This window comes from Amblyomma maculatum, chromosome 10, assembly GCF_055883805.1.
Source record: "Amblyomma maculatum isolate TAMU_Amacu chromosome 10, ASM5588380v1, whole genome shotgun sequence".
Classification (NCBI taxonomy): Eukaryota; Metazoa; Arthropoda; class Arachnida; order Ixodida; family Ixodidae; genus Amblyomma; species Amblyomma maculatum.
Genome location: NC_139353.1, coordinates 76,731,489 through 76,747,169, shown reverse-complemented (window position 1 = coordinate 76,747,169; position 15,681 = coordinate 76,731,489). Strand labels below are relative to the sequence as shown.

The following is a 15,681-nucleotide window of genomic DNA, read 5'->3' as shown; positions in this document are numbered from 1 at the left end:
GATAGAACCAATTTGCATCTCTGATTGAATTTTGCCTGTGGGTCCCGCATCCAAGTGAGCAGGTTGGTCTGGTAAATAAGGAGGGTAGGAAGTTTCTGGGGACCCCTTTGGAGAGGGAGACGGGATGTTTGTTCATTCCGTTTTCAACACACTCGCTCATTTTCACGTGCGCTATGCAGGAGTGCGTTCTTCAGCGGCCAGGTGGAGCGTCCCGTGACCGGCATAGCGGCGCTGATGAACCACTACGACCTCCCCGTGCTGGTGGCCATCAACCGGGAGGGGGTGCACGTCATGGACCCAAGTCAGCCGGTGAGTCGCCACGGTGATAACCACTGGAGGGAGACGAGATGCGTCTGTCATTGACATAAGAGAACAGGGAGGCTGGCATGTTGCTTATGTACTTGCAAACAGCTGCACTGTTTTGAAACAGATCTCTTTCATTTCACATGCCCTCCGTTCTGGAGAGGTGGCTGTTCTAAGTGCAAACATGTGCCGACTGGTGCTGTTGTCGTGGCACACAGGTGGTTCTGCTAAGCCTACCATACAAGCAGCTGTCGTGGGACTATGCCTGCCCCACACAGCCCGACAACCCCGACTGCCTGCCCTGCCTGTTCCTGCAATTCCAGCTGCCAGGACAGAGTGACACCTCTGTGCTCCAGATTTTTTCTAGACAGGTAGGAGGAGTGAACCAGTGTTGCCATGTTGGCATTTTTTTCCACTAAGTTTAGAGTATTTAGAGTGTTCTTACATCATTTAGCTGGCAAAAATGCTGGGGAAGTGGGGCGATTTTTAGTGCCTTTTAGGTCCTGTTGGCTTCTTTATTGGTGGTTTTTGGCGGCCCTGCAATTTTTGTCTAGCATAGTGCTAAGTTCCTGAAAATTATATTAATTTGTGCAAGAAAATATCACTGTGAGTGCATGCCGTCTCTGAGATGTCGAGGAAGTGAATATTCTGACAACACCGTTATGTGCCTTGAATAGATTTATGCAGCATTTTTTAATGCAGTCATAGAGTCTGATTTTATGCAGGGCATGCAGTATGGTGCACTGGGGCCTGTCAAGAATGTGCGGAAGTTTAGGTATTTTGAAACTGGGTACTGGAGTCCAGATGCAAATAAATGCTGTTAGTGTAGTTGTGTTCGGCGGAAGGAAATGAAGCTCGGTGCTGCTGACATTGCAATGGTGAGCAGAGCAATTATCAACAAGTAAGCAGGCCAGGCCTTCGTCCCGGGACTAGAGCCACTTCATGGCGACTTGCTCTTTCTGATCACGAGCGGTCGAAGCTTGGTTGACCCGTCGACATTGGTGGTGAATAACACTGATATTTAGGTTTTATTGACTTTCCCTCCATGCACCTTGTCATCATGACAGGCCAGCATTTTGTTTGGAAGCATTTGCCAGAACAAAGTGGTCTCATCGGCATTAAAAATATCATGGGGATGGTACCTTGTCGTAATGTCGCTCCACTTTTCTTCAATCCACTTGTGTACACTGCCGACGTCCACCGCGCAGCATTCACCGGTGACGGCACAGCTGATAATTCTGTGACACTCTTTGAAACGCTGCAGCCAACCTGAGCCACCTTTGAAGTCAGGTCTGTTGAGCATGAAAGCGAAATCCTTCACTTTCTGTTTATTCACTGGGCCAGAAACGAGGATGTTTTGTGATCTAACATCCACAAACCATGTATACACTGCTGCCTCCACGTCTTCATATGCAGCCTTCCATAGTCGTCGAGCGCTGGTAGCAGCAGACCTCTTGTTTGCTTATTTTTTAGTATCATACTCGGTGTGCTTCTAGGCATGTTGTATGCTGCAGTGACATCCGACTTCTTTTCTCCGCGTTCAACTCTTCTGATAATCTCTAGTTTTGAGGATATTGGCAGGTTCTGCTGCTTCATGGCAGCCATCTCTAATGGAGCAGATGAGAACTGCGTTTCCACAGTGCAATAAATTGCAGTCTTCCAGGTGAGGCAATTAATTGGTGAGGCGATCGCACGCGGATACACGTGGCTGTGAGTGAATGTGAGAGAGAAAGAGAGTGGACGAACCACTTCACTAAGGGGTGGCCACGTGGCCACGGGAAAGCCAGCTTCCGAAGCAGTTTTGCACTGCTTGAAGTTGGATATATCGCATGCGGCTGCTATGTTTGTTTGATTTATCCGTACTTTTCGCTACACATTCTCGTTGCAATATTACGGTGTTCATAAATTGTTTGATACATGAAGTAAGTCGATGTAAACAGATTCGTTGTAGTCGAGTTTGACTGTATTATGTACATGTCACTAGTGCAGGCTTCAGCGTTGCAGTGTGGCACGATTGCAGACGCTTCCAGGACGAGATGCATGATTCGACCAAATATGTGTGGACATTTTCAGGCTGTTGCCACCTCGACTAGGCCAAACATACTTGGCGACTTGTGCAGCCCATTTCACATGCTGGTTGGAAGCTATTTGATTCCAGACGTTGCTGCCAAAACTGTTGCTCATGCTTTTGTCAGCTACTGGCTGTGTTTTTCTCGTGTGCCATTCTCCGTCGCAATCGACAGGGGAAGCCAATCGGACTTTGCATGCCACTATGACAAAACTCATTGGCACTTAGCGCATAATAACTAGGGCACACCATCAGATGAGCTGTGGGAATGAGTCACGCAGATCTCTTGCTCCGTACTTGTTGCTTTCTATGACAAAGCCTGACCACACTTAGCAATTCCAGATTACAAGAAATTTACCGTATACACGCGTGTAATGGCCGCACCCCGAACTTTAGAAAGAAAATTGGAAAAAAAAACTTTTAAAAAATGTCCCGAGTAAAAGCCGCACCATGAGTTTCAGGAAGTTGGGCAGTGCCGTCTACTGTGCGGTGCAAGAAATACGGAACGTCTTGTGGTTACTGCCGCCAGGTGGGGCCCAAAAATCAAGTGAAAGCCAAAATGAAGCGTAAGGTTAGAAGTAGAATTGTCAATAAGAATTAAAGGGAAGCTGAAGCGGTTTTCAAATTGCATGAAATGCTGTGGTTGGAAAGAAAAGACCTCGAAAATCATATGTGTAAATTTTTTCTCGATTCTGTCCGTTAGAACAGCCGCAATCGCCTTTTAAAAACCCGCCGCGGACACGCCCCCGTCGCCTCCGGAAGCGCCGGGTTGGGGGATGGCAAAATTGGAGAGCTGGCGGAAGTGACGCCATTCACGGGGAGCCGGCCGGCCGTCCTGCCCATCCTGCATTGCTTGCTCTGCTGCGTCTCGCGCTTTGGCGTGGCGAACGACGATTCAACGTAATCCTTTGCTAGTGCCGTTTGTTTTTTTCTAGTTCGAGCGTTCTGTGTGGAGTGGGTGTAGCGACAAGTGGCCATCATGCCGTCGTTCTGCGCAGCATTCGGCTGCGCGAACACTGGCGGCCGGGACGATGTGCTGTTTCACACGTTTCCAAAGGACAAGAAACTTTCAGCGCGGTGGGTCTCTGCCGTGAAGAGGAAAAATTTCGTACCTACGACATCAACTGTGTTGTGCTCGAACCATTTCCGTGACAGTGACTATTATCGGAGCTTGGGAACGATGCGGGCACTCGGAATTCCAATTAAATCAGCGCGACTGAAGCCCGGAGTCGTTCCGTCAGTGTTCCCGCACAACAATAATGCCTCGCCACCTCCAAGAGCGGCCTTCGCCAAAAGAAAGCGGCGGGAGGTAAGTGTTTAAGGTACGCTTGTGCCTGTCCGTGGTGTGCTTGTGTGGCTCAACGTTCCGCGAACTGACTAGAGCTATGTGAAGGACATAGTGGCGAAGGGCTCGGGAAATATTTCTCTTGCCCGAATCTCCATACATCGGATATTACACAGGCGCCTTGCATCTGCTGTGGCGGGGCCAAATCCCTCTGCCTCGAAATCAGCGTCCTAGCAATCGGCACCCGAGGGCCATAACTGTATAGTGGATCGTGTAACATATCCTGTGCGCCGCAGCGACCAGTCGGCGGCACGAAGCCCACTAGTTAATAAGGTGCGACTCGGAAGCCCGTCTGTTTCCTTTCGACGACATTCGTCAAAACAACCACTGAGCCACCGCGGTGGGACAGAATAATTTTTTTTTTTAGTTGCGTGCTATTAGCGTTGTAGTACGCAGGGATGTATCTGTACAGCATAAAACTGAGACCTTTGGTCGGAGTTTAACTTTCGGATTCTCTCTCATTCACCCTCTGCACATATATCTGTCGAAATGCACCATATTGGTGCAGTGGCAGTAGTTTTCTGTGCTCGTTAGTAAAGTTGCACTCACGCTTGTGCTGTTAATCAGTATAAATCTGACTTCTTTTGAACAGAATCTTGCAACTACGTCTTTCACAATGCAAAACAACAGAGTGCAGGGAAGAGCACGTCTCAGGATAGTAAATTCCTTGAGGCTCCTAATCTTTGGATGTGGTCTAAGGCACTGTGGTTATTGATACTAAAGAAAGAAAATGCTATTGTCAGTGTTTTCATGAATTTTTATGTATTTCTGAGTAGGCTGGCATTTGTGTTGTGCATATTTCATATTCTTTCAGGTCCTCGCAGAAATGCTCGAGAACACGCCTCCTGAAGAAGAAGCTACTACTTCACCCCCTTCGCCATGCGAAGAGAATGTAAAAATCAGGGTTACAGAGGCACAGGTCGTCTCAAAGGAAACTGCTGACAAAAGCCTGCAAGTTGTGGTGCGGCCGCCAACAGTTTGCAATGCATCCACCCTGCTCTAAATAAATGAAAAACAAATGCTTTACCTCGCGTGACTCGTGTAAGCATGCCGGCGTTTTGAATTCGATATTACGGGTGTCTGGTGTTTCGGCTGTTATGCAGCAGCCAGTAAGCAACAGCGTTTCGACGTGATTTACTTTATTACCACTTGCACATCTACCTCGCAAAGATATGTAAAAACAAGCACCTACGCAAAACATACGTACCAGAGGAGATTTCCAACCCGTGAAAATGTCGCGGCGTCACTTTCTCCATCGGCGCACTCCGCCGTTTTCTGCAGCCGCTGGTGGCTCGAACATATATGGCGAGAGTCCAAACTGTTCACTACTGCCCGCACTATCCATAATTTTCAAGACTAGGCCTTCCAGCCAAATGGAGCAACGCGCTAGCAACGCACTACGCAGCAACGCCGTCGGTGCAGGCCGGAGACCCGCGGGACACCCGTTGATGACGTCACGACGGTCCCGTCCACTCACAGGCGACAGTGGCGTTTGCTCGGCGCCCTGAGGCGCTGGCGCGCGTTTTCTTCTAAAAAACAGCTGTTTGCGTTTATTTAAACCCTTTTTTAATGCGATATTCTTGTTCAGTGGACCAAAAACAACTAAATGCTGCCGAAAACTCAATTTTTTCGAAAAGTGCTTCAGCTTCCCTTTAAGAACAAAATATTCGAGGAAAAAAAAAGTCGAGCATGGGGGCAGCGGCCACCACCTCCGTTACAAAGGGGACGCTCCTATCCGCAGCGATGCCTGCCCGTTACAAAGGGTCAGGCCAGCAAATCCAATCCAATCCAAGTCTGTTCGCTCCTCTGTTTTACAGCCATTTCCTCGATCGCCCGAAGCATATCACGTGCGATCTCGCAATCGGAACGCATCGCTGCCCTGATTTGTTCTGCGCTCGTGAGCTGAAGATTTTCTTTTTCCTCGATGGGAAAATATGTTAGTTATACCGCTAACTTTAAGCTGAAAGTGATTCACTACGCGAAAGAAGAAGGAAAAAGAGCGGCTGGACAAAATTTCGGCTTTGACAAAAATGTGTACGGCGATGGTGCTCCCAAGAAGATGCCCTCCGGAAAACAAATGTTTAGAGGCGCGCTTTCCGAGGGAAGCAGAGCATGTTTCCGGAAGTTGAAGACTCACTTCTCGAGTACGTGACGGAGACGCGGCGCAACGGCTTTGCTGTTTCGACTGAGATGTTGCGCATGAAAGCGCTAGACATTGCACGCAGCAAAGGGATTGCGGCTACTGTGTTTAAAGCCAGCAATGGGTGGATTTCGCGCTTCATGAAGCGAAAAAACCTGTCCATTCGCCGTCGCATGACGATGTGTCAACGTCTGCCCGAGGAGTATGGTGAAAAGCTTCTGCAGTTCCACAAGTTTATCAACAAGCGCAGAGAACATGAGCACCTTCTCTCTCAGATTGGTAACGCCGATCAAACCCCGGTTTGGTTTGACGCAACCCAGAATGTGACAGTCGAGGCGAAGGGGAAGAAGAACGTGCATGTGCTTACATCAGGGAGCGAAAGGCAGCGATGCACGGGCATGCTTTGCATCACAGCGGATGGACGAAAACTACCGCCTTACGTAGTTTTTAAGCGGAAACGTCTACCTGCGGAGAAATTCTCTGATGGCATCTTTGTTCGTGCGCAGGACAAAGGATGGATGACGGATGAGCTGGTGACAGACTGGTTGAAGTGTGTTTGGGAGAAGCGACCAGAGGCGAATCTTGCGACGCATTCTCTACTCGTCCTAGACAGCTTCAGGGGCCACCTGACAGAGAGCGTGCGGCAACAGCTCCGCGCATCTAACACGGATTTGGCCGTCATACCTGGAGGCATGACCGGCATGCTTCAGCCACTGGACGTCTCCGTAAACCGCCCTTTTAAGTGTGGATTTTGCCGTGCGTACAGTGAGTGGATGGAAACGGTCCTCCACCAGAAGACTCCAACCGGCCGACTGAAACGGGCATTGCTTGTGGCCGTTTGCCTCTGGATACTCGAAGCGTGGGCCGCAGTTTCGTTCTAGACTGTGGAAAAAAAGTTTCAAGGTGACAGGGATATCAAACAGGCTGGACGGTATGGAGGATGACCTCATCTTGGACAAGGACGAGCCTGAAGTCCCGATGAGTTCGGAGGAGGACGACGACGACGACGAGGAGTGATGTTTTGGACACAGGACGAGCCTGAAATCCTGACGAGTTTAGCGGAGGAGGAGCTTTTTGACAATAATAAAGGCAGGTACCACTGCAAATAATTTTTTTCGCTATCTTTTTTTTCATGTAATCGCCGCACCCCCTGATTTTCACCCCAATCTCGGAAAAAAAAGTGCGGCCATTACACGCATGTATACGGTATTTGCACAATTGTGGACACTTCATCTCACTCATGGTGTGACCTCTCTGTTCGGCACCCGAGTTCAGATTCTCTTGTCTGATTCACCTTACCACCATGGCAGGCTGCCTTTGAGGGTGATTTATTGAAGAGTTCTTGTGAGTGTTAACGGGCTGTTGCCATGTGATTTTTGCCTTCTGAGGGTGAACCACTTAATTTAGATGCCCCGAGCCAGCTGCTATCTCCTTTACATGGTGGCCTAGCGCTCATGGTGGTGGGCGTGTCACCGCCCTGATTTTACAAGTTGCTTCAGATTGGTTGCAGGAACTTTTCACTCTGAATTTGAATGGGCCGCTCGTCACTGTCAACCTTACGTTGTGCAGGCCGTGCTCATGGACGCCCTAATTTCCACGATCGTAGACGAACTGAAGAAGCGAGCCTCCTGGATTGAGCCTGAGGTCGACTCGAACGCGGTCAATTCCAGCCGAGCTGATGATGGTGAGCTCGCATTCTCTTTTCTGATCATCACTGCTTTCACCGCTTACAATTGCACTCAGCATAAGTTGCAATGCATAAGCTGTGGTAGCAGCACAGTTTTCAGAGTTGTGTGGACTGCTGGAAATCTGCGCTAACAGTGATTTTGACTGTGCTCACTATTGCCCAGCCCGCTCACACCGGTGGTTTGGTTGGTTTGGTTTGCCTTGTAGTCAGCTGGGCTGCACAAGCAATTGGGAGGCATGGAAGTTGCGCCATTCCATCGCGTTCGCCTGCACTTGCCTCAGAGTGCTCACCTTAATTGTGACTGTGTGGTTTGGCAGCTGTTGCTTTCGACTGCCCGCGCACTGTGATGCTTCTTCACGGGAAGTGCTGTGTGTTGAATTTACGTCACACAAAGCAAGCATCCCAGAAACTGAATCCCCTGTAGATGAGTATATATTATTTGGAATGTGATCTTTGAATGACTGCTGCTTGTGGATTACACTTTTAAGAGGAAAACTATCCTGCGCTGCTCTCTAAGAAGCATTAATACCACTTTCCAGTAGTAATATTCTTTGACTGCTTACTGCTCACTCATTTTCTAGTCCCCATGTAGTAAATTTTATCCTGCACCAAGTTTCGTATGCTTAATGGTTTTGGTTGACGGACTGTTTCCACTGATGTGCAGAACCTGTAACTCAAGTTATGTATGTGTCTGTAGATGTGAATTTTTTAGCTCTACTTAATCCTCATGTCTTTCGTGTTGAAACAGCAGAGAGACCAAATTTTCGTTGTAGCCTCTGTCTTTGGAATGATGTGTAGGACATTGCAGAACATTACCAGTCATGTTGATTGTGTGAAAAAGCAGTAAATAGTTTAGAATTGAATTTCATCCCTCATCAAGTTTCGGTTCTGGTTTTGACCGCCGAAGGGCAGCTGTGACGTGAGAGACGAGTTTCTGGTTACTTGACGCATGCAGAAAACTATGATAAAGACATTGTTCATTCATTTAAATTAGCATCTACTATTATGCAAGCCTTCCCAGAAGCTGGAATAGCAAAAAGCGAAAATGCAGTGATTATATTATGGTTTTTCCATGCCTGGCGTTGCCTCAATTTGTCTTTTATGTCACAACTGTTGTTCGGTGATTTGGAACTGAGACTGCACTAGAAAATTTCAGTTTTAAATTCTTAAGCTGGCGTGCGTGAATTCCACGTCGTAACTTGTGTATACAATGCCGTATTGCAAGCTGTTTAAAGCTACAGCCTGATGCAAAATCTTGGCGTCTCTGCTCCTTGAAGCCGCCGTGAAACTTCTAGTTAGTGTTTGTCAGATAGTAATTTCAGTAAGAAATAATTAAACTTGCGTAGTTCTGTGGATGTTGCATTCCTTTGCTCAAAGTCAACTGCAGACCAGTCGTTACACAAGTGTTTGTTACCAAGGCAGGAAGTCAAGTACATACTTTATAAGAATGAGTGCAGTAAATTGTGATGACTTTGAGAGGAATTAGTGTTTCACAATTTGGCTAAGCTAGCCTGACATTCAAACCATGCGACAAAAGAAAGGAGATCGATAGATTTGTTCAGCAAGCTAGTCAGCAATGCGCATTGTTATATTTCTAATTTCATTGCAAGTGATAAGAGTCTAGTTTTAAAGGAATATAGACATCAAACCTCGCTACCATGCTTTTTTTTTGTTACTGATTCATAAGACATTGCTGTGCATTGATCAACCAGTGGTATTCGCCAGCATCTCCTGAATAATTTATAATTGATTTTTTTCCTTTCATTATTTTCGGTTTCAGTACTATCAACGCCGAAGCAATAACTACGATGTGAAAGTTGCATACTGGTCACTTTAGGGATGGAAAACTGTGATATGATGGCATCTTCAAAGTTTTGAATCGTTGTGACACTACCGCTAGCTTGCCTCGTGACCTAGAGTTACGAGTAAAGAAGCGGAAATTAAATAGCGATCATTTCGACCCTTGTGTTACTTACATAGAATTTTGACATCATAGCCATAGCTCATTTGTTGGAACCGAAAGAGGGGAGGGAAGGAATTTGATGTAGTGGTTGCAGGCAAAAATCACACAATGATGGGTATATATAGCAATGTGTTCCACATCATTACAAACAGTAAAACACGTTACTGAAAGATATGCTTCTATGCTTCTCTAAGGGTGCGTATCGGCCGATTCCTTTGCTCCAACACAGTTTTGAAAATATCTCCTGCTGTCTCTTTGGCATTAATGGAATTCAAGTTTGTATAGGACCTGACAGTGTTTCTCTCTTTTATTCTCTAGTGTTTCGTCAATTTTTTAGGGAAACTAAAGGAAAGTCCACCAATTTGCTGTTTCCGCACAAATTGTGAAGATACAGTTATTAATGCAGAGCATATTTAAAATCTTGTGCGTAAAGTAGGTCGAATCGTACAACCTCGTTAATTCGAAGTCATCGCGACCGCGAGAAATCTTCGAATTAAGCGGGTTTTCGAATTAACCGAACACACCAAGAAATAAGACTTAGGCAAAAAAATTCGTTGCAGGAACGTGTTACCTTTATTCGGCATATTTTGAATTACTACTGAAAGTAATCAGAGATGCTGGTTTGCCGCGTCCGGTAGTTTGCGGCTCCTAAGGTCATGCTCTCGAGTTGGTCAAATAGACGAAACATCTCTGAAACATCTCTGAACTTCCACCGCGGCACTCAACAAAACTGCGGATAACGTTCAGCGATCCGATAACTTCACCAAGAGCAGGTGCTCGGGGAGGCTCGTCGGTGTCGTCGCTATCGTCGCTGTCATCGTGCATGTTCGCACCAGCAGTGATCTCACTCTCCAAGTCAGAGTAGCCAGTCTGCTCTTCGCTCTCAATGTTGATATACTCGGTGAAGCCGACTGCGTTGGACTCATCCTCTGCGCAGAGCGCATTGGTGCGGTCGCGCCGAACAGCGGTCGCGCATGTTTGCGCCGAACAGCACAGCAATCCTGTCCTTGGCCTGTTTCCTACCCTTGATGGTGGTGTTTTTCACTGCGAATGTTTTTGTTGGCAGCATCTTATAAAAAAGTGCAGCCTCGTCAAGGTTGTAAACGTCGTCTGCACCGTACTGGCTAAGCAGCGGCGCCAATGTGTGGTTTCTCCAATCCTCGACAACGCTCTCGTTAGTGCTGCCGCTCTCACCACAGACGGTGAGAAAGGTTAAATTATTGCGTTCTTTAAAACGGCAAAACCATCCATTGCTGCACTTAAATTCCTCGTGCCCAAGTTGTAGAGCTAGGTCATTGGCCTTCTCCTGCAGTAGCGTTCCATTGACGGGAAGGTGGGCAGCGTTTGCTTTCTGCAGCCAGCGAAGCAGAGCAGCTTCCACATATTGATACGTGGGAGCCCGCACTCGTGACCGCTTCGAAGAATAGGTCTTGCCGTAAGCCTCTAGTATTTTTGACTTGTTGCTCAATATTGTGGACAACGTCGAGAGGGGCACGCCATGCCTTTTGGCCAACTCGGTCTTCGAACAAGCGCTCTTGCCTGCTTCCTGGATCAAGCAGAACTTCTGCTGCAGCGTTAAAGTCTTGTACTTTGGCATTTCTGCACTGCTACGGTCACAAAGCTAGCACTTCTGCACAATCCCGCCCAAAAAAACGGCACAGTAGCCGACCCCTAACCACAGCGCACAACACAAATAAATGGCGCAGGCGAGACCGGCGCGGCGGTGGTGGTGGCGTACTTGCAGCGTCGGAGGCACGGGGGAAGAGTGGGCGAAACACACCAAGGGATGGAGTGGGGGCGAGGTCACGTGATAAAAACCGGTATGCCCGCCGTGTTGCAGTGAAGCACGTCTTCTCCTCTGCAGGCGCACTGTGGACCGATTTTTGTGCAGAGAGTGCTCCGGCTGGGCCACTTCGCCTATAAATCATCACCATTACTATGTGGCTTTGCCTTGCGGCTCCGTAGGGCCGTCGTTTCGCCGGGTTTGCGGCGAAACATGGATCAGGCATTGCCGCATAGCAGTCCAAATTTTCGAATTAACCGGGCTGGCGCAGGCCGCCTGTTCAAATTATCCGGCCAAATTTACATTGGAAAATACGGGACCGCAGAAAACCTTCGAATTATCCGGGATTTCGAATTAACCGAGTTCGAATTATCGAGGTATTACTGTAGATGAATGGGCATGGGATAAAATAGATGAGGAGTAATGAAGAAATTTCTTTAAACATATTCTCTTTCTCATATTTCTTTTTTTTTTTTTTCCATGTATGGTTTGTAACAAAACATGAGTGCATTGCCTTATGCAACTGTAGCCTTAACTTGTGTACCTGCAATTACAGCTACCTTTTTTTTTTTTTTCTTGTTACCTTAGGACCTGCTGTCTGGGGTTGTATTTGTTTTGTATTGATGCTTTTATTAGTTTGTTTCGTATATTTTAGTTTCGGGCCCTGTTGGGAGCAGTACTGGAGCTTCAATGCAAAGGCAGATCTTTTTCTCACCGCTGTGTTGTTTTTACTGACACAGGAGAAAAAATATGACTATTTCGTATTTTAGCTCTGTAGGACTGTTCATAGTAGCCGCATACAATTCAAAGAGCTATCGTTTCCTTTCTTTTCCTTCAGACATCCAAGTTCCGCTGACGGTGAAGAAACTGAGGCAGGAACAGGGACTGTCGGGACGCTTGCGGAAGCTTTCTATCGCCAAGTTCAACAGTAGTGGTAAGTTAGCACGCAGCTAGCCTTGCTCGTCGTAATGTGTGCTGTTGTTCGTTTCAACTTTTGCTTTCTCGTGGTCATCGATGTGCTCCTCTCGCAGCTTTAAGAAGCCTTTGAAAGCCTAATCAAAATCGCCATTATGCAATTCTGACCACGGCAGTGTAGAGCGAATGAACCGAGCGATTACTGAGCTACATCTTCTGTACATAACTTGCTCAATGCATTTCTTGCAAAGCAAGTGTAGCTAAATGATTGGATGAAACAATCTAAGAATGAAGTTTTCTCTTCTGTGCTTATAATGGTGGGAGGTCAGTTTCCTTAGCAGAACAGAAAATGCAAAGTTTGAGGTGGTTTTGATTATAGCAAAACAGTTTTTTTCTATTCGTGCTGTGACACTAGTAAATGAGCGAATCAAGTCTCCAAAGAGCACAGTCTAACACTTGCTTTGATCACTTGCCCCAGAAAGTTGAACCGGCTGCACTTGTTGGATCTGTGTTGTTGTTGTGGCTGTAGGAAGAAGGAAAAGAAACTGCACGGGCCTGCTACTGGCTCTGTAGCTGAGCCACCTCCGCTGCCTCGTGCAAACAGAAGAGAGAAAGTAGAGAAGAAAAAGAAGAGGTAAAGAAAGACGCATGCCGCAACAGCCGTCGTCCACCACTTAAGCAGTGGCGGGTGCAATGACGGCCTACAACAGATAAAAATTTGGTGGCAGGCTAGCCCCTGCCGCAAACGGCATTGACCTACCAGTCCCAGCGCCCTAGGGCCAGGAACAACCACCCTTCACCACCTCCCCCTCCCCTACCGATTGGGTCTGTGGGGAGCCAAGGAAAACTTCGCCGTCAAGCGGACGGCGTTTGGTGTTTGCGAGGCAGTTACATGACTACAGTGTAGTTAAGTGACTAAATTTAAGGTGAATATTGAATACAAAGAACACATAAAATCTCCAAATCCAACTTCGGCGTAACGAGGTTTCATCGTTTTAGTGTGATGCTGCATATTTCTGCTATGCCGTAAGCAAGGTTGCCGAGATCTGGCACTAATGAAGTTCTTGGTCCTCTCGCTTTTGTGCGGTTTTGTGACTGCACGTTTGGAGTATGCTTTTTCGGTGCAAAGCAGCCATTGCAGTTGCGCCATTTTATACTGTTTGCAGTGTAGTACACTACCATCCTTTGCAACACCCATTTCTCTTTTCTTCACAGGAGACTACCTCAATTCCAAGGGCTCCCTCGAGTTCAGGAGGGACGACCGCCCGAGATGATGGGAGTTCGAAAGGGAACCACCTTGGTACTGAGGCAGTTCCACTCTGTCCACAACAGGCTCGCACAGTTCGTGCAGAGATGCGAATGATATACTGCGTTAGGCATGCCTTCTCGCACCTGGCACCGCTTGAGACTCTGCTGAATGGTGTCTTATCAAACCAGTGTGCTTGCTGCTGCTGAAAGATAAGGGGTGGTTCCTGCACATGTCGATAAGCATAAGGCTCTTGGATATCTGGACTGAGAAATGAGCTGAGGGATGCTGAAGACATTTCAAAGGTTGCCAGGAGACAGCCTAAAGCTGTAAAAGTTATCGAGTGATAAAAGAAAGCCCTAGAGGTTAGCAGCTTGTAATAGAAAGGCTTCAAAGGTTACTAAACGATAAAAGGTGGCTTGCTGTGTTGGTTCGAAAAGGGGAAGAGTGATCAGGAATGGCATTATGTGTTGATTGGTAAGAAGGAGGCTGAAAGCGCATGTTATGAGACAACAGAGCTCAGATGCATGCAGAGTATTTTGGCAAGGCTGGCAAAAGGTATCGAGTAATAATAAAAGTAATAATAGATCAAAGCAGTTATACAAGGCTTGGAAAGCTACAGAATGGTAGAAGAAAGCTTTGGATATTCACAAACGACAACAGAAACGCTTAGAACAGTGTCAGGTGACAGCAGTTCAAAAAAGTGACAACACATTTTTCACTCGCTGTACACAACACATTGGTGAGCGATTGTAACCTCTTCTGTAGATATATATATATATATACTGTATAGTGAAAGTCCTAATCCGAAATGCATGACGGGGGTTTCCTTGGCTGTGACAGTGGCTGGCATTGAAAGACGTGAGCCAGTGATAGATGAAACATAGCCACTGCTGCGTGCCTACCCCGGTTTAGGTTACAAAGCATAGCACATGTTCAAGTTATATTGGAGGAAAGTCAAAGATGCAGTGTGTGGTCCACCAAGCTAGGTTGCGAGAAAGCATGCCTGTCGTTGCAATATGTTGGCACCAGAAAATCGGGCCAGTACAATTCTTTCGTGTATACAGATGACAAGTCTGCTATAGATAAGGCAAAGTTAGGAGGGAACTCATCTACCGTGGTCCATCTGTTCAGCTCTTTCCTCCATCCCAGCACGAGGGTGTATAGCAATGACGTCCTCCCTTTTCTACATCGCGTCGTCTTTCATTTTCTTTTTTTAAACCGTGGCTCTATTAGCACCTGTAAGCCACAGCAGTATTAGTACTTAGAGTTTATCCTCATGCTGTTACTGTTGTAATTGCTTTTTTTACCATATCGAGAGAGGCAAGGCTTGACAAAGCAGCGAGAAATTGGAACAAATATCTGAACTTTGTACCCTGGAATGTGTTCGCAGAGAATCGCAAGTCTCTTTCATCCTGTTGCACACTGTTCTCCTTTTCCCACATTTGTAACTCTATGTATTCACGCATTCATATTGTTCCCCCCACCAAGACAGACAGTATAGCCATATAGTATGCAAGGAATACAGAAAAGCAAGACAGTGGTGCATTCGCTGTTTTTTTTTTCTTGAGCAAAGGTCACGCAGAGGTTACAAACACGGGCTGCCAACATTTGAATGGCACAGACGTACGTTCCAAAAGGAATGTGAAGTATGTACAGATTTTTGTGACTGTCTCGTTGAATATTGACAACATGCACCAAAGAATAAAGTGTGTGTACACAACAAGACGTACTGCATACTCATCTTTTACAAACAGAGTATTGACACTGACAAAACAAGTGATTTTCAGTCTTGTATAAACTACTAGTAACTTGGTATAAGCGCGCTTTTCAATGGCAGTGAAGAGCTTGTCTGTTCTGGGCTACAAAACTGCTAATTATACCAGCAGAGCTGGCTGTATTACTAGCAAAAGTAGTTTACAAAACAAGGCATAACAATAGCCCATTTTAAGGCATTAAAAAATATACTACACATATTCTCAGAACATGCATTTCACTAACTATAAGTAAACGCCCTATTGCAGGGCACATATAGTGTCATGACTTGTACGAAAATAAGCTTCCATGTGGTACCGTTCACAATGTTGGGTGTGAGTGCCACAATTTGTTTGTGCAAGTATGGTCATTAAGTACTTAAAATCAAACATGGGTGATTAAGAAACATCCCGAACATTTTGTTCATCGTGGAAGCTCGAAAGAAGCAAGTACACGACTGCGCATCTCTCGTCACA

General features: G+C 46.6%; 1 protein-coding gene across 5 annotated transcripts in view; it reads left to right on the top strand.

Annotated features, from left to right (window-relative positions):
* Positions 1–15,178, top strand: part of Bili (FERM domain-containing protein 8 Bili) — a 92,684-nt gene extending 77,506 nt beyond the window's left edge. For all 5 annotated transcript variants that reach the window (XM_084582982.1, XM_084582981.1, XM_084582985.1 and 2 more), the window contains 5 exons: positions 180–309; positions 522–674; positions 7,426–7,540; positions 12,128–12,223; positions 13,420–15,178. In XM_084582982.1, coding sequence (XP_084439108.1) covers positions 180–309; positions 522–674; positions 7,426–7,540; positions 12,128–12,223; positions 13,420–13,478 — 553 coding nt within the window. In that variant the 3' untranslated portion in view covers positions 13,479–15,178. The remainder of the gene's footprint in view (positions 1–179; positions 310–521; positions 675–7,425; positions 7,541–12,127; positions 12,224–13,419) is intronic.
* Positions 15,179–15,681: the final 503 nt, after the last annotated feature.